Here is a 25,618-nt window from a genome sequence, read left to right as displayed (position 1 = left end):
ATGCGAAGGCACTTGGGGTTCTTCTCATGAACCTCCGCATAATGCCGTGAGAGACTATGTGTATATAGTCCCTTCTCGATATTCCTCCTATGTTCGTTGAACCTGTACTTAAGTGGTCGGGTAGTACGACCCACATAATACAAGTTACAACTGCAACGGATAAGATAAATAACAAATTACGTATTACATGTGACCAGACCTTTGATACAGTATTTTGCTGGACCTGAATGAGCTTGAATTTCGGTTACTTTGTTGGTAATATAGCCACATGTAATACAATTTGTTTTGTTACATTTAAAACATCCCTGTATTTGTGATGTTAACCAATTCCCTGAAGATTGTAGTATTCTTCTTGGATTAAAAAAACTGGGTGAAATAATATTCTTCAGGTTTCTATTTTTCTTGAACACTACATTGGGATTTGGGGGCAAAATATCATTCAGTATGGGATCCTGTTTTAAAATTGACTGACTAGTTTTGATTATCTCCCTTATTTGATGTGAAGCCCTATTAAACTTTGTAATAAAAGCTAAATTATGCCCCAAGTTCTTACATTCTGCTAACTTGTCTTGACCCTTATGTCTAAGGAGATCCGTTCTATCCATTTGTATGACTTCATGTAGAGCTCTTTACACTAAATATGGTGGATAGCCTCTTTCGATAAATGATGTAACCATATCCTTTGATTGCACCTCAAAATCATAGTTTGAAGTGCAATTGCGTTTTATCCGCATGAGTTGCCCTTTGGGGACATTGTCCGTCCTTTTCTTATAGTGGGCACTTCTATAATGTAGGTATTGGTTAGTGTCAACTGTTTTTTTTATAAGTTTTTGTCATGATATTCCCTCCCTGTACAAAAAGGGTCAAGTCGAGAAAATTTACGGAAGTAGAACTATACGAATGAGAAAATTTGAAACCAAATGAATTATTATTAAGTGTGTCAACAAAAGAAAGTGCACGTAACTCACCCCCACTCCAAATAATAAAAAGGTCATCTATATAACCACCATAGAAGACCAGGTCCGCACCGTATTCGTCACCATACACGTAGGTCTCCTCGAATACACCCACGTGCAAATTGGCATAGCTCGGCGTGAACCTGGTCCCCATGGCCGTTCCCCACACCTGTAAATAATACCGTGAATCAAATAAGAAAAAATTATGCGTTCAAATAAAATGAATTGACTCCAGAATGAAAGCCCTTTTGAGATCAGTCATATCCGCGTCACCATTCAATACTGTTTCGAGGGACTGTATCCCTTTGTCGTGGGGAATATTAGTATACAGAGCCTCGACATCTAAGGTGAGTAAGGCATAATTGTCCTTCCAAACAATATCCCTTAGACTGTTAAGCAAATGTGTTGAATCACGAATATAAGATCTCAACTTACAAACTTTAGGCTGTAAAATGGAATCAACATACTGAGATAAAAAAGAAGTGAGGGACCAGAAATACCAGGATGACCAGGGGGTGAAAAGACATTTGTGAATTTTAGGTAAATGATAATACATGGGAGTGATAGGATAAAGGGGTAAAAGAAATCGTGCTAGTTCTCTTGTTATGACCCCATCAATAACTGCTTTATCTAAAAAGTTTTTTAGGAGTAGAGAGTAATTTTCTGAGGGGTTGCCATCCAGGATTTTATAATTTTTTTTTATTTTCTAATTGGCGTAAATCCTCATTCCTATAAGTTTCTATATCTTGGATGACAACACCCCCTCCCTTATCTGCAGACTTTATTATAATCGTTTTGTCGTTTGTAAGTTTACGTAATGCTTCTTTTTCTACTCCAGACAAATTTGATGGATTATACTTTCTAGTTTTGTTACAAACTTCCTGAAATTTGTTAAGAGTCAACCGATAGAAGCAGTCAATGAAGGGACCTTTGGAGCTTAAAGGAAAAAATTCAGATTTACATCTGAATTCCTTCTGAGACGATATATCAGAGGCATTCACATCAAATACAGGGATCTGTTCTATTTCCATAGTGTTCCCTTCATTCCATAATGCCTCCAGAGACGATAGAGCATTTTGTTCTGTATCGTCAAGAAGAATAGGTTGAACCTCCATATTCCTCTTATTAGATGAATTTAATGCTTTGTTTTAAGAAATACTTTTTCCTACATAAACAACGAATAAACCGATTGAGTTCTACGAACAGATCAAAAATATTGGGCTCTGCGGTAGGAGCAAAATTGAGACCTTTGCTAAGCAGTGTCAATTGACCATTGGTAAGTGTTTTTTTAGACAAATTAAAAACCCCATTCATGTTTAATGGTTTCTTGCTTTTCTTCTGTACTCTCTTACCCCCTCTTCGTCCTCTGAACTTACTCTTCCTCTTTTTTGATGGGATGAGGCTTGGGATCCATGTAATTTGGATCTAGTGATTGATACCGATTGGTCCCTAAAAAAAACCTCCTTTGAATGATCGGATCCTTTTGGATCCATTTTTGGACGAGCTCCCAGACAGGACCCTTTGGTAAGTTCAGTGGAGTCCCTTCGCTGGCATAAATGAGGTTGTTGAATCTCTAGGGATTTCTCTGGTTGTGTAGAGGGGTGACTGAGGTGAGTTTTGCTATACTGTCCCTTCATTAATGGCACAGTCAGCCTATTTCTGTTACCATTATTTCTATTAATAATATTGTTATGGTTATTACTCTGTCTAGAGGGAGTTCTATTGTTGTAATTAGTACGCCAAGGTTTCCTATGACTCTGTGAGTAATCAGAGTGTGATACGTGTTTTGCATTATAAGAACGCACCCTATTAGTCTGATCCACCATATCCCGTTTAAATTTCAGATTTTTGTTATCTACTAATGTTCTTTCAATATCCTCTACTTTTTTATTTGCTATGGTATCAAATTCTTTAACTTCCTCAAAATTTTTGTGTGTTTCTAAAGCAAGTTTAACCCTTTCTATTTCTTCAACTGTATGTTGAACCTTTTCGCTCTATGTGCAATGAGCAATTTCATCAACTTGACAGAACATTCGTCTAATGTATTATTCCAACTTTCTATCAGATCTTTATCGTCTGTAAAAGACAAATTTTTAAAGAGCCGTAAACCTCTTGGAATAATTTTTTTCTTTATATATTTTTCAAGGTTTACCCCATCCCACCAGTGTCTCATTTCTGTTTTTAAAAGATCCTCTAATTTAAAAAATAGATCAGATAGATTCTCAACTTGGGGAACCATCTCTGTAGTTTGGGGGATCTGTTGTTCATTCAAATAATTCTTACGTCTGTCTAGCCTTTCTTCATAACTACAAAAACTCATATTGCCCGCAGCCAAGGTACAAACAACAAAAACCAAAAAAATAAATACACAGTTCCCTCCGGCGCTGAAGAGAGAATATTATAATAATCAATGGGTTAAAATAGGCAGCAGCTATTATTAGAGAGTTGCCACCATCTATTACCAAAGAAAGCACAAAAGAAAAAACATACAACAGCGCTTGGCTTTCAATTATATATAAAATGTAATACCACAAATTTATATATCAAAGAGAAATCAATCACAATTTATTACATACACATAAACAAACATATATAAAAATTACATAAAAAATATATAATTATACAATGGTACCCGTCAATTATATCTCAGTGCAAATAGTACACATATGTAAATTACTGTAATTGCACAGGTAAAGATGTTAATCATGAGTTGAGCAACTGCACAAGCTTCAAGCGTCTCGAATAATTGCAAATTATTTGAGCTCAAATGTTCTCAAAAGGAAAGCCGATTTATGGCGAAACCAACAAAGTATTGTTGCACTAGCAGTCTTAGATATCAATTTATATGCATAGAGTTGACTGTATTGCACTCACACGCTGTATTATCTTATCTCGGGCACCTAGTGGCGGTTACCCTTTTGTAGTTACAATAAATCCAAAGGTTCACAGCCGCTATATGTAGGCAGTGTCCAGATGGCAAGTGCACATGATACACACCGGCCGGCTTCTCTGCATTAATAAAACAATGATGAACTTGCTACATTATCCAATTACAGTATGTTGTTATCCAATTATATTTAGATTTAGAGTCTTGCTCATGTAGGAAAAGTCAGTGTAATTCAATGTCTAAAAAGCCTTTCTTAACGTATAGAACAGTCAACACTGACCATAAAACTACAAACAAACAGAAGTCTCTCTCTGTTATTTAAAACTGTATATGTTGCAATTTCCAGAACAGGCTCCTGTCAATGACCAGAGTGACAGGAGATTAGTGTGCTTTAGGGCAGACACTGGACAGATATTGGGGACCATATTAGTGTCTGATACACCAGGAGACAAATAACTGGAACTGATGTGATTGTGTGATAGCAAGAACATTCTGAGGTATCTAGACTAGATTCATTTATTGTCTATTACATAATTTTATCTCTGACTAAATTGAGAAATATAATTAAAGTGAATGTAAGCACATAATCATCAATATTAGTTATGAGATTTCTTAAAACTGACAATGAAATTGATTCAACAACATTAATTTAAGATATGGAACTGTGACAACACCTATTATTATGGCATTTCCCTGAGCTCACAATAAAAAGCATACGGTGAGTGATTGGGGTATGCAGTAAAACAGTACAACTTAAAGTTATGACCCTCAAACTAAGGGGGCATTTCATGGCCGTGAGGTGTCGATGTTCCGACCATTTCTCTGGGACCTCACGACCACCCACATTGCCAATTTTGCCTCACACCCCACAATTCTTTGACTGTAGTTCTTGGGTATGGTCCCATCTAAACATTGCAACCACTCATCCCGGTGAATGTAATACAGGCCTATACGTGTTTCCGTATGATCACGTCGGTCACATGACAAATATCCGTATGCAAATATGTTGGCATTCGCTCCGGTTAAACGCCCTCTCCTTCTTCTGTAGTTTCGTGTAAGCTCAATAGGATGGCAAGTATAAATTACACATTGTAACCGTGTTTTACTACATTTATTTGAATCTACTGACTCTTCTACTAGCACATAGAGAGAAGGGCTCAGGAAGGAAATGTATATATTGTAGTTAGTACCTTGTCTTGTGAGATCACAAAATACATGGAAGGCATCTGGAGAGTTTGTTGCCCCAGCAACACAGATTACATGAGAGGCATCTGGAGAGTGTATAGTCCCAGTTGTTTGTACTTTTTGAAAACTTTTCCATGGTCAGTAATGATTAGATGATCTATCCCCCATTCACATGTGTAAATGTTTGGTTATAGCATTAATGTGACAATACTGCCCTCTCCGCTGTTTGACAATTACATCATGCAAGTTGTGATTTATGGTCACCTTTTGTGTCTAAGTAAAATGCTCAGTTCTATTTGGTAATTCTATAAAACAAATCTAGACCGCGCTATTGCTGACAATTCACCAATTGATAAATGACACTTGAATGATTACAGGCAGGCTTCTCTGTATCATATATCAATTTAACAAACAGAAATTCTAAAAATGTAAATATGTAGATAAAATGTATCAAATATTGTTAATACTAATAAAATATAATGTAACTACCTATGGATGGTAATAATAACAACATATAATCACAGTGCTTCCTATTTGCCATTCTCATCAGCAGATTAAAACTTTTAAATCTCCACACTCTTATTAACTTGTCCAGACTGATGTCCCAAACTTTTCTTAGTTAAAGATATGTACTGCAATATTTCACAATGGATACTGTTTGGAATTCCTCAATTACTCCATGGGATAGCTTTCCAGTAAATGTCCAGTTTGTTAGTATAGGCTGGTGCTAGTAGCGCGCCAGTTCAGCAACACCACAGAATCTATTCAGCCGTGCATAGTGACCATATATACATAGAAAATATCAAGAGTCTGTGGTCAATTATAACATTTGTAAATGACCAATATGGTAATATGTTTGTCCATGTTGGCCGTGGGCTAAGTTCATGTATGCCCGTTGTACACCAGGCCCTGCAGGAAAAATAGGAATGGTTAGCTCACCTTCCTTGTGAGATTATAACTGTGGGTCCCAGTGTGCTGTGTCCCGGCTTTGGGGTCGCATTATGTACAATGGTCTGTCAAATTTTAATTGATGATGGCCAAATTGACAACCAAATCTGCTCTTTAATGACTGGCATTACGTATAAATCAGTCTATGCTTTTTTTAAGCAGCTAATATAAATCAACAGCTTCAGATCACTTCATTTTATTGACTTGTACATAATTTTCTTCAGCTTTAAATATTTTGGTTTTATTTTTTATTGTGTGACCTTCTATTTTTTTTTTTTAGTCATGTATTTATATCCTAAGACCGTTATTTATGTTCAAGGCGACTGAACAGGACACAGTTGTTTCCTATGTAGAACTGCCTCTTGTGGAAATAAGTGTCTGATGGAGAATATCTCTTCTTAAGGCTGTATTCAATTAGATGCGAAAAGCCGCGATCTGCGAAAATATCACCGATTGCGTCTTTTCGCCAGGCAGAAACTATTCGTCGTATTCAATTGCAAAGACTTTTCTCGTACGCGGAAAGTCAATGCAGTGTAATAGGCGAAAAAGTTTCACCTGTGAATACCCAGCAGAAAAAAGTGCGGAGTTGAGGTTATGGGGTGCAAAGGTGCGGAAACCACTCTGCACCCTTTGGAGAGCCCCCAAAGGATAACTGCATTAAAAAAAATGCAAAAAAAAAGGAACACCCCAAAAAAGCACTTTGAAAATGGGGGTGAAGAAGTACAAAGTGGGGGTACAAACAAAAAAGCTATCGAAATAGATGTTTGGGGGTCTGCAAGTATGGGGGAGGTGTTTTTTTTTTTTATTGCAGGTGTTTGCTGAAGGTACATTGGCCCTGATTCAGACCCACTCGCGAGCGACTGTCCGCTCGCAAGTGGGTCGATGTTCTGCACTGAGCATGCGCACGACGGAGGGAGCTCCGTCGTGCGCATGCGCCAGACGCGATGAGCGAAAAAAAGTCCTTCGCTCGTTGTGTCTGATCAAAGGGGGCGTGCTGTCGATGTTGATTGACAGCACGCCCCCTTTGGTGGGCGTGCCGGGGGCGTGCCTCCCTGACGGGGAATACGAGCCTTCGTGTCCTTTATAGCTCTCAACAACCCCTGCCCCCTTATGCTCATATCTCTAACCTCATCTCCTCACACACTCCCTCTGCTCTGCCAATGATAGTCTCCTCTCTGATCCCCACTTCTGTTTTCAGAAGTTTTCTTGTGTTAACAATCTCTGGATTGCCCACACTCTGACTTTCCTCTTGTCTCCTAGCCTTCATACGTACCATTTAAACTAAAATGTTCACTCCAGCTTACCACCCTACCCTCTAGCCTCGGCACCCCACAGAATATGCCCACATTTTCCGTAGAATGTAAGCTCTTATAAGCAGGTCTTTCTCTCCTAGTGTCCCCGCCATGTGATCCTGCAATTGTATTATGTAATTCTTGTAATCGGTCAATTTGTAAAATACTGTAGTCTGCTACTGTCTAATGTGCTTTTGTTTCTTGTTGTATAGTAAATACTTATGGGTTCACAAAAATAAAGATAATAAAATATAAAAAGATGGCTGAAAGGAATAGAAGGAAGCCAGAAAAAAATAAGCAATAATTTTTGTAATAGTTACATATACATTTTTTGGTTTCTCCATGAGCTTTTAACAAGAATTACATGTATTAATCTTGATTAACTTTGGGTTCAGTTTCAATTTTGGATTCACTTGTATTTATTAGTGTTTGGCTGAGTCCTAAAATATGGACACATTGCCTTGAGAATTTGCTTTTTGTGCTACTGTGAATAGTGCTAGAGAGACTATAAGCAGTTTCTTTGTGGTTTAAATAAATTTTTGATCTCTAAACACAGTGCATGTCCTTATTGACCGTCCTTTCTATTTGTCTCTTAGGTCACGACTGCTGCGAGCGAGTAAAAGTCTTACTATGTGCTTCTAAGAAAGGTTCATCGGTCGTAGTAGCGGCGGATAACTTTGAGTTTATCCAGGACGAAGCCTACGATTCAGCTCAGTTTCTAGCAGCCAATGCTGGTAATCAGCAAGCCTTGATATTTGCACGGTTCTTGGATAGTTCAAGACCATCTCCCGGGGATGCGTCTATTCTGGATGAAAAGATTACGTTGGCTTTTCGACACCTGCAGTTGCCTAATGGATGGAATGTTCTAGGTGAAGAGCAAGAGAGAAAGGGTAACTATCTTATATGTTCATGATTTTTAATTCTTGCATCTATCGATCGATCGTCATTTCTATCTGGGAGGAAGGTAATACAATAATTAAATAAATGAAATTATTTTCAGATTTCTGTATTGTGCAGGCAAAGTATTCTGAAAGTAAATGGAGTATAATAAGCATAATATTTGTTCATCACATTTTGATTACAAACTGACTTTACTTTTGCTCAAGTGTGTCAATTCTCACATACCAGTGCTCCTACTGGTCACCTAGCTCATAAATCATTACTTTGTTTACAAAACCATAGCATTAATCTTGTAACATATGTGCTGTTTTTTTTTTTATGTACTTATTCTTTTTCTTTGTGGGATCTACAGAGCTAAGTGCAGTTACTGCATAGTCAGATACCTGCCCTGCCCTGTAGTACTGGCTCCAGGGGACGGCTATGTTTTATTTCATTTTCTCTAATTGACAGATGTGGGAAACAAAATGTAGAGCTTTAGTGAACAAAATAAAAATACCTGTACGTTTTAAATAGTAGTTAAGCACATTTATTAAAGGGGGGTATTCACTAGATGATAAAGTTGAACGATAATGATAAAATCGTTCGATAATCGTTCAAACATCGTTTGCAAATCGTGCAGTAATTGTTTCTAACTATGTACAATGCGCGCTCCCGCTGGTCGTTTGATCGTCTCCTCCATCGACTGAACATGTAGGTCAATTTCACTTGATCGTTTACACATCGTTTACACATAGTTTACGCATCGTTTACACATTGTTTACGCTTCGTTCACGCTGAACGATCAAACGATGAACCACTATCTGCCCACTATAGCTGAAAGCTCTCAATCACAGATTAAAACAACATAGTTTATTGTTAGATCCTTTGCAAATCGTTTGCAAATTGTTCAGAGTGGAAGATCATATTTCAAGGGAAACTTCAAGGGAAAATCGTTAAGAGGTTGGACAGGGATAAAATCGTCTAGTGGATGCCCCCCATTAGTCTTTCTAGAGTATCTCCACACAATTGCAGAAATGTAATTTGGGGTGAACTTCGAGCAAGACTTGCTCGACCTGTTTCAAGTAGACGATAAAAAGATCAAATGAAAGCATACTTACCTTCAGTGCGCCATCAATGGTAGGTATGCTTTAATTTCCTACTTGTGCCAGATGCACAGGTTACCCAGTGACAATGTCAGAGCCATCAGGGTCCCTGGAGATCTGTTGAATGGAACGTCCAAGAGAACTATGTTTTCGCAGTCTTTAAATTCTCGTTCCTACTTCACCAAAAGCTAAATTTTTGTCAGCAATGCATTTATCAAAAGACGTTTTTTGTGAAGGAAGTTGTAAGTATGTATTATTGACCAAAATACCAATCAATATTTTGTAGTGGAAAACGTGGAACATAATAATCTGAGTTAATTTAGTTCATTTCAGTTACTTGGTGGTTATACTTTATGATACTGCAATCATTTCACTAAATTTGTTGGGTTTACACAACTGACCCCCTTTTATTTCTACCTATCGGATAATGCAGAATTTTCCTTCTCGCTCTGATAATGCAGAAATCATCTCCTACCTGTTCTGTTTCGATGCAAGATCCTCCAGCTTGTTCTTTTTGCTTGCAGTAACCTCCTCCCCAGAGTTTTCTGATGATGCAGTAACCTCCTCCCCAGAGCTTTCTGATGATGCAGGTACCTCCTCCCCTGAACTTTGAGATGATGCAGGAACCTCTTCTCCTTAGTTTGCTCATAACACAGGGAAATCTTCTTTGTTCTCTTAAAATACTGGCGTTTCCCTGTCCTCATCCTTACTCCTTGATAATGCGGAGACCTCCTCACTCTTCCTTTCTTAGAATGCAGGAATTTCTTCATACTCCTTGTTTAATGATGATGCAGGAACCTCCAACTACTTCCCTTGCAGGGGCCATCTCCAGGATGTAGGAGAATCTCCAGGATGTAGGAGAATCCCCAGTCTCTGCCTTGCCTTCTAAAATGCAGGGTCTCCCCTACTCCAAGCTGTGTAGTCATGGAGAAACATCCACCACTCAATTTTGTTCTGTGTTTGTATTTGCAATAGTTTTTTTTGGAGCAAGTAGAAAATAGATCCAAAGAAATAATGATAATCAAATATAAAAATTTTAGCAAAGTCCTCTCGAGAAATGTTCATATGGGAGGTCGTTTCTAACTGTGTAAAACAGCTTATGTACAGTCACCTCCCTTTACTTGTGCTGGTACGCCTACGTTTTGTTATCAAACTCAATGGCAGCTGTCATTGTCAACATTCAGACTGTGTCAACATTATGAACGTATAGGGCAAAGCCTATGAAGAGTACAACTTGTTTGTTGTGCCAGTAACACATATTGTAGCCTTTAAGCAGCTACTGTTGTACTCTGCACCCTAATGCAGGGAACAACAGCATATCATCATGGAGCCTAAGAGTACCTGCTATAGGTAAGTTACTAGTTTGGGGTTCCTTCTACTTTTATTTTAGTTACTTAATTGAATTTATTCTATTCCTTATCTGCATTATTTCAGAGCTTGTTGAAGGGAAGAAGAGCGTAAAATCCTCTCATATGGCCGGGTGCCTAAAATTGATGCTGCTGCAGCCAGCCTTTTCAGCAGTAGCCTTGTGAAAATTCAGTATCTGGTCCTAACTTTGATATGGGCCTATTGCCATCTCCTGAGGATGTTTTCCTCTAACCCAAGTCATTATTCCGTGGACAAGGTGGCATATGCAAGACTTTCTCCTGGATCTATTCACTAGGTGGGATTGCAGTTTGGCTACTCTGAATCATGTTATGTGACGTGCAAGAAATGCCAGGGAGCCCCTCAACTGCTGGCAGAATCCAAAGCTTGAAGGATTGTAGCATGTCTCAGAGCTGGAATTGAACCAGCATTGCATTCCCAACAGATTCTAGTTCCATAAGTTGGAACTTTCACCTCCTTATAGAAATTGTGCATGGCAAGTGACTCGAGTAAAAGGCAACTGCCTTCAAACATTCTAGAAATAAGGTCAGTGTGGCATGCGATTTGTCACTTTCAGCCCTTTTCATGACACAAACCTCAACAGCTCTTTTGTGACAACCAAACCTTAGTAGTTTTTACCAGGAGCCTTTGCCACTTAGATCATATCTTTTTGCATCATAGACCTGTTCTTCATCCAAACTAGAGGTGCTCTCTTTTAATGGCTTGGAGATTGACCACTCATTGCGAAGGCTCAAGGGAGTCTCTTAAAAGGTGATTGATATGCTTCTCCAAGCTAAAAAAATAAATTATTCATTTGCACCATAGGATTCATTTATTCCAAATCCTGTTGTAAACAAATTGTGTAATACTGCATCTAGTATTCCAGATATTCTTGATTTGTTTTTTTTGTCTGGATGGCTTCAACAAGATTCTCGTTATAACTGCCCGGAAGGTTTGTGTCTGTATTTGGTGTCTTTATAGCACCAGACTGATGTTTGATTTATCTTCTTTTTATATTTTTATGTTTTGTTTTATTTCATGCGTTGAATAGAGTTTGTCCTTTTGTATGAAACTTTTTGTTGCACCTTGAGATCTCCGTGTTATCTGGGATGATGTCTGATTCCTTTTATACCTTAAGTGGCTCATATTTAGGGTATTGTTTCTGGTAGCAATCACATCTGCCCACTAATGCTGGGCATACACTACTAGATAAAATGTCTGTCAGACCGACAGACATTTTATCTGCCAGCCGCAGAAGTCGCCGGCATACACTGTGAGAGAAATCTCAGTGTATAGCCCGACATCCGCGCTCCGCACCCGGGGGCGGAGTCATTTCCCTGTTCCTTCCGTAGGAAGGAACACAGGAAATGTCTGTCTGTCGGCTGCTTTGGGCATACACTGCCTGATGCGGCCGTCAGTTTACCCGCTAAATGTCGCATCGGACGGGCATGCTGGACAATCCATCATGCCTGACTGAGCAATATTTAACCCTCGGTCGCCCCCCCCCCCACACGCTACAATTATCGCGGCAATCCGCCGATATCGGGCGGACCGTCCCGATAATTGTAGCGTGTATGGCCAGCATTAGTGAGTAACAATGTAAGGATCCTTTTCTGAACATCTATTCAGACAAAGTAGTGTTGTGACGCAAAGCGGCTTTTCTACCTATGGTAATTTTACACTTCTAAGGAGATGATACTTCCATCATGAGAGAACTCGATTTGCTATAATTTTTTTTTTTTTTTATATTTCATGGCATCCCAGTAATCCCACTTGTGATGGTGGTTTGTTTATTGAAAACCTATAGGTAAAGGAGGAATGTCTATAGATTGTAAGCTTACAAGCAGGGCCTTCCTACCTATGTATCTGTGTGTTACTGCCCAGTTTTGTTCTATTTATGTTTCCAATTGTAAAGCGCAACGGAATATGCTGCGCTATATAAGATACTGTTAATAAATAAATAAAATGACATGATTTATTTTCCAAAGATGTTTCTTACTCTGTACACAGCTGGTTAGGGAGATAACCAGACTTAGGGGCAGTTTGTTAGCTGCAGAGCTATTCAAATACTTTCCAGTTTTCACACGCGTTAAGCCCACGGCTAATGTGTGTTAACTCATAGTTCCTGGGTTAAGTGCCTGGCACTGTGGAATTTTCCACACAGCTACTGAGGGTGTGAGGAAATATCTGTGTTAAGTGCATTTACTGTGGCTTACCGCGTGGGGTAGTGTCAGTAATTGAATAGCTCAGGGCAGAGATGCAGCTGCGGCTAATTGAATCTGCCCCTTAGAACGGCTAGCAGATACAGTACTTCCACTGTTGAGAGCTCCAGTGTTAATGTACAAACTTCACAATGCAGCACACTGTGTAAAGCAGCGGCACAGTAAATGAAAGGAACTCCAGTACCAAGGGTTCACATTGTTTGTGTTGGACCTTTAGAAGTGAGGGGTACAGAGCTCGTAATGCAAGCAGATGCCCTTTTTGTTTCTTTTTCTTTACCTTCATCATTATTATTGGTGACTTATAATGCCATAGACAAGTTTTCTGTTTTGCTGTTTATTTCAGCAGAAAATAGGTCTTTAACATCTACAATGTCCAAAGGAATCTGAGCAAATTAACCCCACTGCACCTAAATTAGATTTAGCCATCATCGCTGTATTTTTTATTGGGGTTTCAGGTCCTCCACTTGTTCATACTAGAGTTGAGCGGTTCGGATTCTGTGGATTCTGAGAGAATCCGACGTCAGGGCTCCTCTAGTGTAGGGCAGACCGCTGTGATAGCAGTTTGCCCTACACAGATCAGGCAGACTCTCATTGGCTGCTGCACGGAGGGAGCCAGTTGAAGCTCACTCATGAGCTCCGGCTCCACCCGCTGCGGGTGATGGGAGAGAGCAGCTGATGGCTGCGGTCACAAGCAGGAGCGGGGATTCGGGTAAATTTTTGTTTGTTTTTTTCAGTGTAAGGCGGCGCTACTGGGGGAATACTACAAGGGGCACAACTACAGGAGGCACTTATTTTAATGGAGGCATACTACATGGGGCACAACTACAGGGGGCACTTATTTTAATGGGGGCATACTACAAGGGGCATAACTAATGGGGGCACAACTACTGGGGGCAGTTGTAATTGGGGCATACTACTGAGGGTTACTGCATAGGGGGCACTACTACCGAGGGCATTGTGTAAGGGACACCACTGCTGGGGGCATTGTGTAAGGAGCACTACTACTGTGAGCAGGGACGGATTAAGGTCTGTGGGGGCCCCAGGGCAACAAACATGTGGGGGCCTCTATTAAATGTGACAAACTGGGGGTATGCGCAATGGGGACCTTATGCAGAGCCCCCAGTAGTGTCAGTGCCCACAGTGGTAGTGCCACGTATGGAGTGCACCCAGTAGTAGTGTCCCTTATGCAGTGCCCCCTATGCAATACTCCCATTAGTAGTGCCCCCTGTACTAATGCCCTCTGTATAAATGCCCCCAGTTGTAATACCCCTGTAGTTGTGCCCCAAATAGTAATGCCCCCCAGTAGTAATTGGGCTTGTGCCCAATAGTAATGCCTTAGTAGTAATGCCCCTTGTGTAAATCCCCCAGTAGTAATACCCATGTAGTTGTTCCCCCAGTAGTCATTCCCCTGTAGTAGAGCCCTCTGTAGAAATGCCCCCAGTAGTAATGCCCCTCTTAGTGCCCCCAATACTAATGCTCCCTCTCTAGTAGAGCCCCCAATAGTAATGCCCCTGATTAATGCCCCCAGTAGTAATGCCTCCCCCGAGTAATGCCCCAGTAGTAATTCCCTCCCCAGCAATGCCCACAGTAGTAATGCCGTCCCCCTCCGCGAGTCATGCCCCAGTAGTAATGCTCCCCCCTGAGTAATGTCCCCTGTAGTAATGTCCCCCGCCAGTAATGCCCCCAGTAGTAATGCCTCCCCCCTCCCCGAGTAATGCTCCCCCCCCCCGAATAATGCCCCAGTAGTAATGCTCCCCCCTGAGTTATGCCGCCCCAGTAGTAATGCCCCCAGTAGGCCGCCTGCATTAAATAAAAAAAAAAAAGCTCATACTTACCTTAAAAAAGCCCCGCATCCGCTGCAGTCCGCCCGGCTGCTCCTCTGCACTATGGCAGAGACGTCATGACATCTCTGCCATAGTGCTCTGTGTGAGCCGGAAGCTGGAGCTCACGTGAGCTCAAGCCTCCGACTCCGGCTGCCGCTGCGGGGAGGGAACCGGGCGTCCGCTGGTTACAGTGGGCGCCTGGTAAATGGAGCCTCCCTACGGCGATGGGTGTGGGAGTCCTTAACGTGTGGGGGCCCAGGGACGATCCCCCTTGTCGCCCCCCCCCCTGTTAATCTGGCCCTGACTGTGAGCATTGTATAAGTGGCATTACTACTGTGGGCTTTGTGTATAAGGGTCACTAATGTGGACATTGTGTATAAGGGGCACTACTGTGGGCATTGTGTAAAAGGGGCACTACTGTGTGTCGTAACATAAATAAGAGACACTACTTTATGGTGTAATGTGAATCAGGGGCACTATGGCCCTCATTCAGACCCACTCGCAAGCGGGCGCACGTACGTTAGGCGTACGTACAAAAATATTTAAATTCAATGGCTCGCTCATATTTTCGTTCGCATCTAAAATTCCTCCCTAAACTCTGACGACCCCTCCTCTAACTAACGAGCGTACGAAATAGCGAGCGTACATCCCCGAAATGGCTTGAAAGGAACGCACGCACACGTATAAACAGGAAGTGGCCTTGTCAGATGTCGATTACCTGCTCCTTTATTCTGCCTACCTCCATCAATCGTATCATGCCAATCAATGTATCAATTAGCTTAATTGTTTGTTTTTTTTCAACACAATGCAAGAAACTTTACTCTTGTCCGTGTTTGTGTTTACCCGCAGAATACGTACGGATGAAACATTCGCTTTTATTGTTCAAAAAACATGTGAACCACAATTAAACAATTGTACTATTGCTGTGGATCCCCGCATATTTCCCTGGGTTCATTTCTTTATTTAAATTTGCTTACGCATGTCACTGCATCAAGCCTATCCTAACTCTCCAGAGATTTCTGGCCCTGTCGAACACATGACTCATACACTAACCAATAAAATTGCTCCTGTTAATTTCCAAAATACATTAGCCAATCAGAAAATTTTTACACACTTTATCAAAAATGATTTTTAAGAAAAACACCATTGCCATCATGAGAGCCTCCGCATTCACCAGGCGTGAGCTGCTGGTGCTTACGGAGGTCATGGATCGCCGGATCACCAGCCAGCCTCAACCCATGACCAACCGGCAGAAGCGCTCCGCGTATGCGGAGGTACGGTCCCGCCTGCGGTCCTTCGGCTCACGCCGCAACATCGGGCAGCTGGAGCGCAGGTGGTCCGACCTGCAACGGCGAACGCCCCGCTTGCTGGCATGCTTTCGCATGCAGATCCTGGCAAGTAAGTGTTATGTATTGTGGTTTTAATGTTTGTGTTTGTGGGGCAAACTGCGTGTGCATGTTTTCCTGTCTGTTCTATTTATTATTTGTACTCATATCTGCGTCTGCATGTTTTCCTGTCTGTTCTATTTATTATTTGTACTCATATCTGCGTCTGCATGTTTTCCTGTCTGTTCTATTTATTATTTGTACTCATATCTGCGTCTGCATGTTTTCCTGTCTGTTCTATTTATTATTTGTACTCCTATCTGCGTCTGCATGTTTTCCTGTCTGTTCTATTTATTATTTGTACTCCTATCTGCGTCTGCATGTTTTCCTGTCTGTTCTATTTATTATTTGTACTCATATCTGCGTCTGCATGTTTTCCTGTCTGTTCTATTTATTATTTGTACTCATATCTGCGTCTGCATGTTTTCCTGTCTGTTCTATTTATTATTTGTACTCATATCTGCGTCTGCATGTTTTCCTGTCTGTTCTATTTATTATTTGTACTCATATCTGCGTCTGCATGTTTTCCTGTCTGTTCTATTTATTATTTGTACTCATATCTGCGTCTGCATGTTTCCCCTCTTTTTCTGATTTTTTAATTCTACTGCTATTTTTTTTGGTTTTATTTATTTATTTATTTATTTTTTTTTGTTTGGTTGCCCGGATTTGTCCATAAACTAAACACAATTTCTTTGACATATTTTAGGGGGACAGCCAAGACTCCGCCGTCAACGTCCGTCCAGACGGCGTTCCCGCCCACTCTCCCCAACCCCCAGCCAACACTCCACCCCAAATCTTTCCCCTATTCCCCACTCCTCCCCATCCTTCCCAGACCCTCTCCCGGAAATGTCGGGCCTCCTTCCCCTCCGTCCCACTTCCCCCTCTCCTCCACCCACCCCTCTTCCAATTACCCCCTCCCCGGAGTCCAGCATAACTCCGCCCCATTCTTTGGGGAATGACGGATCCTCCGAGGAGGATCATGGAGGTTTGGCCGGAGCTCCCGATTTGTCTCCCGGTATGTTTTTTTATTTTTTTTTTTAAAGCACAAACTGTTTGTATGTAATCATGTGTCGTGCCTTTCTTCGTGTTTTTGTGGCTTGACTTTTGTTGATTGTGAAGGTTTGCCTTTACCTCTTCCTGGTGATTTAAGCATACACATATCATACCTGTGGGAATTTGTACCTAGGCCTTGTATTTTTGCCAGCCCACCCTTTTTATTTCTGTTTTTGGGTTTAGGAGTGATTTGGTTTTTTTTTTATGTTTTTCTGTGGATTCCCTATTGTTGTATTAACCCACACACTTTTCTCACCCACAGAGGAACAGAGGCGTCGGCAAGAGGTGGCGGATGTTGTGGGGCAGATGCGCCACCATGTAATCGGCCTTCTGGTGGCCCTCGACCGGCTGTCTGGCCTCCTTCGGCATTAGATTTTTTTTTTTTGTTCTATTTTCCAAATAAATTTATTAAGACAAATATACGTTGTGGCTCATTTTTAAAAACCAAAACCAAGATAGTTTAGCCTGACATAAGTTCCTGCAAGGATTTCCCTTTTTTAAAAGTTAGATTGTGTTTTGTCTTTGTATGTCAAACAGACACCAGAAACACATAACAGTAACAATGTCATTTCCCTTTTTGGGTGTAGTGTCAATTACAGATTTCTACATTTTCCAGGTTCCTACTTGGTGCGCAAGCTTCTTAGGCCAATCTTACAAATCCCAAGGTTGGGCCAGGCTTCCTTTTGGTGTGGATTGGGAAGCTGAAAACATATTTCAGTTTTGCTCAACTGGCGTCAGTACTGGTTTACCCCTTAGTCAAATGTAACTTGTGTTAACCTGGTTACACTTGCTGTTAACGTCCCAAAAAAGGAAGACCATTTCACTCTTCAAACATTTATTCACAACATAACAGAGAAAACAAAGTGGTCACTCCCAAAAAAAATACACAGTGATAAATTCAAATACAACACATACCAAGAAATAATTAAATAAAAACACAAAATCAAGAACTGGTTGACGAAGGACCATGCCAACATGATTCCACAAACATGGCGTTGCGATATGGGTTCAAGAATATATGCCCAAAAGGACCAGATCCAGGTTTGGTAAGGGTAGCAGGAAGTAGTGAGCGTTGGAGTGCCAAAGATTATGTGAACAAACAGAAGATGGTGAGAAAATTAAAAATAAATTAGATGTTCGCCAAAAAACACAAACACATTAGGTATAAACACTGGAGTTTTGTTCAAACTTACCTAAAAAATCTGGCCACCACATCATCGCGTATGGCCCCCCCACATACTGACCTTCGACCAACCTCGGGGGGGCCATCCTCAGGTAAGGCATCCTCTGGCTGCATTGGGACACCACTCCTTATGGCAATGTTGTGAAATATCCCACACAGGACCACAATTTTCGACACCATATCCGGCACATACATGAGCTCGCCACCAGAGCGGTGGAGGCATCTGAATCGGCCTTTTAAAAGGCCGATACAGCGCTCCACCACTTGCCTGGTGGCTGTAAGTGCGGAATTATACGCACTTTGTGGCCCTGGTGTGGGAGCCAAATAAGGAGTGAGCAGCCAGGACATGCAAGGGTATCCACTGTCTCCTGTGAACAAAAATAGACCACATCAGGAACACTGTGTATCAAGCTTAACATTGTTATGTACTAAAGGTCTCCACTTACCCAGAAGCCACGCATCACCAGCTTGTAGGTTGGTTAATTTCTGCCATATCCCTGATTGCCGGATGACGAAGGAGTCATGAGCACTTCCGGGTAATTTAGCATTCAGGGACAGGATCTGGAGGGAGGCATCACATACCACCATTACATTCAGGGAGTGATAGTGTTTCCTGTTTCTAAATATTGCCTCCAGCCGTGCTGGAGGCTGAAGTGGTATGTGAGTACCATCCACAACCCCTATGATGTGTGGGAAGCCAGCTATTTGGTAAAAATTGGCCTTGGCCACACTAAGGGCACCCATATCCAAAGGCATTTTAATAAAATGATGGAGGTGCTTGAAAAGTGCCTCCATCACTGCCCTCAGGATCCTGGAAAAGGAGGATTGGGAGATGCCCGCCACTATTCCCACCGTTGTTTGAAATGATCCTGAGGCACAGAAATGTAACACCGCCATAAATTGCGTCAGTGGTGGTATTGCTGTTGGACTGTCAATTTGCCGCTCAAGATCACTTTCTATTAATGAGAGAGTGTCTATGATGATTTTGGGAGGTAGACGGTAGCGTCTTAAAACCTCATCATCGGGCATTCCAAAAAGGGTGACACGTGTTCGAAATATCTGGGGCCTTGCATGCCTACGATGCCTACGCCTGGGACGAGTTTGAGGTTGGTCGTCTTCCGGGAGCAGGGCCAGAACAATTCGCCCCAGATCTACCTGAAATTCAAAGTTTACAATGTAAGGCTTTTGACCCACCCCAAAAGTAAGAAAAAACAACTTAGCTTTCTGATACCATCCATAGCTGCTTACATGCCGGGGTATTGTCATGATACGTATAAACTGTAAAAAAGCCAACAATGAGACTTCAAAAATTTAGAGGGTGTTTTTTTTGTTTAAAAATTGTTGCAAGCCAACACAGAAAATAGCGCAAAAACACATTTGGCCATCGATGAAAACGACATTGCACACCGTACGTCAAATAGGGTTCAAATGGACCCAAAAAAATGGAAAAGGGAAAAGCAAAACTGGATTATATGATGAATAAGCCGTTAAAAATGCGGTAAATAATTCGCAAATGCAAGTCGCTACACCAACAGTCAAAAATGCGGTAATTAATTCGCAAATGCAAGTCACTACACCAACAGTCAAAAATGCGGTAATTAATTCGCAAATGCAAGTCGCTACACCAACAGTCAAAAATGCGGTAATTAATTCGCAAATGCAAGTCGCTACACCAACAGTCAAAAATGCGGTAATTAATTCGCAAATGCAAGTCGCTACACCAACAGTCAAAAATGCGGTAATTAATTCGCAAATGCAAGACAAAAAATGGACTTACCCAACTCGAATATATAAGATTTCCACAAAAAACTTCTTTGGGTCCGAAAACAAAAAAAAACTAAAAAAGATGAAATGAGTGTTAAACAAATTAACGAACCACAAAACAGAAGAATACACCAATTGGCCACAAATTTGAATGCACAAAACTTACCAAATCAGGAAAGGATGTTGAAAAAATGAAAAAAATGCGAACGGAAAAACCAAAGAAATGTAGCAAAAACAAACAAAAAAACAACTCTGCCAAATCCTCCAAACGCAAACAACCAAATCCAAACCACTTAACCGACAACACTCCAACAACCCCACCTCGAATCCACACACACCAAGCCATAAATAGTGTTTATTTTCCCGCACAAATTAAGGATGAATCATAGGGACGCACAATCAATGATGCGGCCGCAAACTAAGGACGCATGTATAAATACGTCACGAAATCACATAGAATTTCTGGATGATTTCATGCTGGAAGCAGAGACATGGCTTCAAACCAGGGAAACAATGGTCAAAATTGCGGCGGTAAGGCCTTCATGCATTTTGTGTCAATGATTCTTTTAAAACATAATATTGTGCAAGTTGTGAAGTGGCTAAATCTGCATATTTACCCAAATAGGTGAGGAGGATGACATGGAAGAGACTGCTGGCCCCAGTCAACCCGCCAAAGCTGCCAAAAAAAAAAGGCAGCCACATTTCACAAGCAAGGAGATGGAGGTTTTGATCCAGAAGTGCGTTGACATCCTGCCCCAGGCAGCCAGGAATATGAGCCAAAGCCAGAAGTGGAGAATGTGGGAGGAGGTCGCCGTTGCTGTCAATAGGGTGGGTGATTATGTCCGTCTAGCCCGGGATGTCAAACGGCGGTAAGTAAACACTTTCCCATCCTATAAACAAACCCCATTGTAAAAAAAAGGATAATGGTTCCAAATTCATTCCACAGATGGGCAGACTTCAAATATCGTCTCAAACAAAAACTTGCCGACAGGGCTAGGCATGCAAGGGGGACAGGTGGGGGTCCCACCCCTGTGTCATTGGAGTTGACAGACTTAGAAGAGATGGCACAGGGGTGTGTGCAGGCTGTGGAGGTGTTTGGCGTGTCCAACATGGATACGGACATGCCAGACTTTGCGGCTCCTCATGTTGGCCAAGGTAAGTCTTGTGATGTCACCAACTCAGAAATGCTATTGTGCCAATATGTAGATTCTAATGTGAGTCTTTTCTCCAATTTCCTAACAGAGACAGAGGCGGATGAGTCTGCTCCAGAGGGGAGCCTTGGCCGCAGAATTTCTGCTGGCTCTGCAGGGGAGGAACCAGTACATCCGGCTGAGGACCCTGCAGAAGCCAGTCCAGGGCGTGCCCCCTCGCAGGCAGTGGGCCTCCTCACAGAACTCAATTTTAAATCGGATTGCCATACGGAGATTCTGCAGAGGATGGACGCCAGTCTGATACGGGTGGCTGAGGCCCTGGAGCAAAATGCTGCGGCCAACGTGACCATTGGTCAGGCCCTGGCGGAAAATACCAGGGCCAACATCCGCATCGCCGATGCCCTGGAGCAGCTCGTTCGCCAGCACATGGTGGAGCCGACCTCCCGTCCTGCCGGAACATCCGGATCCTCCACCTCTGGCACAACATCAGCCAATCCTCCAAATGTGCCTAGCCCTGTGCCTAGTCCAGAGGCCACAACATCTGCCTCTGGACAGGCCAGCCCGATGGCATCCCGGACCCGGTCTGGCGCCCACCCTCACCCAGCCAAACGGGCGAGAAAACGGTGACAGCAATGGCAACTTTTCCCACACTCCTTCTGTGCTTGGCTCATATTCCTTTCTGGTCAAAACTTCCCTCTCCTTTCTTGTGAAATGTTTTTAAATTTTGTATTTACGCTTATGTTAGTAGTTATGTTATATTTTTTTTTGGATCAAATATCTTGGCCACAAAAAAAGGCAATACAATATTAGGCCAATTTGTTTGTGTGTAAACAATAAATTAAAAACAAAACACTGACATTGTATTGTGACATTATTGTACAAATGGGTTACATTTAATCCTGGCCTTAAACGCAAAAACTGACCCTCTTTAAAAAAAAAAAAGGCCTCTTTAAGGAACGTTTAAAAAATCACATAGCGATGCAAATTCCACAGTAAACCAAAAAAAAGGGGAGCTAATTAAAAGATGATGACATTATTGTTACAATAGGCCATAACCACCAAATTGTGGCCAAAATAAAACCCCAAAAATGTACGCTAATTGATTGTGTAATCATGACATTAGCAGCTCTGATTTCCACCTGCGTACGCTTTTGTGCTATCCCAATAAACTGCTTTCCAAACACATACCAAGCCTGATTTCAATCCAACACTAATTACTTTACTGACCAGCCGCGATTAATCGCTGCACCATCGTGGAGTCCCGGGACGGAGGAGAAGGCCATCGCCAATGTGGTCGAGTAATCCTGACCCTAAGCTGTGCGAGCATTTTGAAGGGAAAGCGGATGTTTCAGTGACGTATGAGACGGTCCGAACACATTTGACGTTCGCATCTGCTAATGTATGTACGCCCCAAAAACGCCTCGCCACGCCTGCGTTTTTTCATCTCCACCCCCGTCAACACCCAAAAACGCCCTGTTCTGTCAATCACATTTGACATGTCACTTCCTGTACGCTATTTTAGGAACGAGAGAAAAAAAGCTCGCAATCTGCCGTACGCACATGCGCAGTGTAACACCGACGCATGCGCGGTTAGTCAACATCGGAACGCAACGAGCGTACTGTTGTTAACGTGCGGCTCTGAATGAGGGCCTATGTGCGGTATAATGTGAATAGGATTGTGCACTGTAACTCATTGGGCCGTAGCCACCTGTGTATACAAGTACTGTGACTCTGCTGGCCGTACCCCATTGGGTGGGTGGGAGGGCTCAAGGACCATTCCATCTTGCTCTGCCTTTCATTTCTGCCACTGCTGTGTGGCAATGTGTCATAGATGTGCTTTATACTGTGGTGTCTGCGCCTCTGCTCTGTTGCTTAGTAACCAGTCAGCTCACTGCAACCTTTGGCCAATAATGGTGAAAACTATCATTTAAACTGTGAGGTGGTATAAATTGACTGGAAATTAATGTTATTGAGGTTAATAATTCTCTAGGAAGAAAAAAAAGCCCAATTTATGTGATTTTAGCTTTTTTTGTAAATTTTTGTAAAAAAATCCAAATCCAACGTCAGTCACCGCAGGTTTGGCAAATCCAAATCCGGACGACGAATTAGATCCAAATCTGGCAAAAATGGTCCGGCGCACATCCTTAGTTCATACATACATTAAGCAGCGAAGCCACAATGTTAACACCCTCTGTGATTACCTCTGGTTATCTGTTTAATGAATGCCTGCCTTATGACTGGTAGTTGGTAATGCACAGACACTACAGCAGGGGTTTTCAACCACTATCCTCAAGGACCATTTAACAGGTCATGTTTTGTGGAATTCTATCTGTGGTATCAGGTAGGATAATTACTGGCTCAGCAAAATAGATGAACTTACCTGTGCTGAACTCACCTGTGCATAATTAAAGAAATTCTTAAAGCATGACCTGTTGCTGTTACTTTAGGATTAGGGTTGCACTTTCCCCACCAGCACTACAGTAGTTTATGCTATTTTATGTGTTGAATGTTTTCGTCACCTTTTAATGTGTCATTTTATGGAGACCCTTTGTCCTTATTTTTGATTCATGTCACTTTGATTGTGTATAGATCCCCTCAATGTACAATGCTGCATAAAGTCAGCACTTTATAAATAAAGAATGATCATCTGTTGGAGAGTTACTCCAATATTGTAACATGTAATCACCAAATGATCCCAATGCGTGATAAGAATCTCAATGAAATGGTTTGAATTTTATTGGACATTTTAGTAACTATGGTTGGAAGATTATGGGGTAAATTCATTATCACTTAATTTCTACAAAATCAGTTGAAAATGAACATTGTCACCTGCATTTGTAGAAATTAAGTTTAGGGGCCATTCATCAAAAAGGTAATGCAGGAGATATCACAGATATCTCCTGCTTACCTGTCACTTGCGATGTGGCCCGCTTCTCCATACACTAGTATGGGGACAGAAATTCATCAAGCTCCGAAAATACAATGTTTTCGAAGCTTGACTGTGGGAGCATTCACCATCTTTAGATGGCGTTTGCTCCAGCACTCCGTGTTCACCTTTCTGATCACTCCGTCCCTGTCCGGCTCCTTCCGCCGGACGCCAGGGCTTTGTGCGCCTGCGTGAACTCTCTAGTTTACACATGCGCACTAGCACTTCCGAGTCAACTCTGAGAGCTGATTTTTGTATCCGCATTCTCCGCCCCGGAGCAATGATGAATTGCCCTGGCGCTTGCCGCGAGTTAGTATGTTAATTATTGGGGTCCGCTTGGATACCGATTATTAACTTAATAAATAGGCCTCTATAGCAGATGGCCGATATGCCTTATTTAATGGTGGCGGTTATTTAGCCGAGTCAAGTTTGGAAGTGGTGAAAGGTTAAATTGTTTCTCAGAATTTGTTTCCATTCTATCACCTAAATATTGTGTATGTGCTTTATTTGAACTTGATACTGGAGTGATGAAGTGTTTGTCATTACATACATGGCAACTAGAGGTCATCTATTTGTGGGGTTTTTTTTTTATAGCTTAGATAATATGTAAAGAAGAATATGGCAGTTCTTGTTGTGGAATATATAAGATGTTTTACAATTGACTGATCACTCATTTGTTTCCATCCTCAAATTGCATCCTACTGTTGTACTTTTGTGGGTGTTAGGTGAGTCTAAAGGTAAGACAGTGATTTTTTGTTAAACAAAATGAAACTCTAATAATCATCCAACATATATATTGGGTCTAAAATCCTAAATCAAGAAAATTATGGTGAATTGATTTAATTGAGGATGTGGAACCTGAGGTTCTTGGTTCTTGCATCCAGAATCTCCAACACACTTTCCCAAAAATCTCTTATCCAGCAGGCAGGTCATCGACAACAAACATATATCCAGTGCCAGATTAAGGTCCAAATGGGCCTGGAGCTGAAATTTATGAAGGGCCTATTGTATACTTCCGCAGGGGTGTGACTAATGATGTGGGGGGCGAGACGTGTGTGTTGGGGAGTGGTCTGTACAGGGGGGTGGTTAGCACCATGATGGGCATAGCTAGCGCCTACCTACCACCACCCCAATGACCCTCCCCTCTTCACATATATATTTGTGCCCCCCTCCCCCCCAGAGACACACATGTATTTTAGTAGGCCAATAGTAGTCACCTATCGCATCACCTTTGTGCAGGCACAGGTGTAAGTATTGCTGTCTGTACTATACTACCTTTTACCCACTACCACTCATAGAGACCATCCCTCAAGCACTTAAGTACACATCATTCACATTCGCTCATCGACCCCATATTTCACCATCTGTAATCCCTCTCACCACCACTCCCTGGCCCTAATGCTGACTGATGTACCCCTCACTCTCCATCATACCCTGACCACATAACAGACACAAATACCCCTCACTCACATAATACCCTGACCAAATAACAGACA

General features: G+C 41.8%; 1 protein-coding gene across 1 annotated transcript in view; it reads left to right on the top strand.

The window, feature by feature from the left end:
* AKAP13 (A-kinase anchoring protein 13) overlaps window positions 1-25,618 on the top strand; it is a 312,402-nt gene that overhangs the window by 116,920 nt on the left and 169,864 nt on the right. The window contains exon 5 of the mRNA XM_088452667.1: window positions 7,865-8,158. Coding sequence (XP_088308793.1) covers window positions 7,865-8,158 — 294 coding nt within the window. The remainder of the gene's footprint in view (window positions 1-7,864; window positions 8,159-25,618) is intronic.

Source organism: Taudactylus pleione, unplaced genomic scaffold (assembly GCF_031769625.1).
Source record: "Taudactylus pleione unplaced genomic scaffold, aTauple2 ptg000556l, whole genome shotgun sequence".
NCBI lineage: Eukaryota > Metazoa > Chordata > Amphibia > Anura > Myobatrachidae > Taudactylus > Taudactylus pleione.
This window is presented reverse-complemented; position numbering and strand designations above follow the sequence as displayed.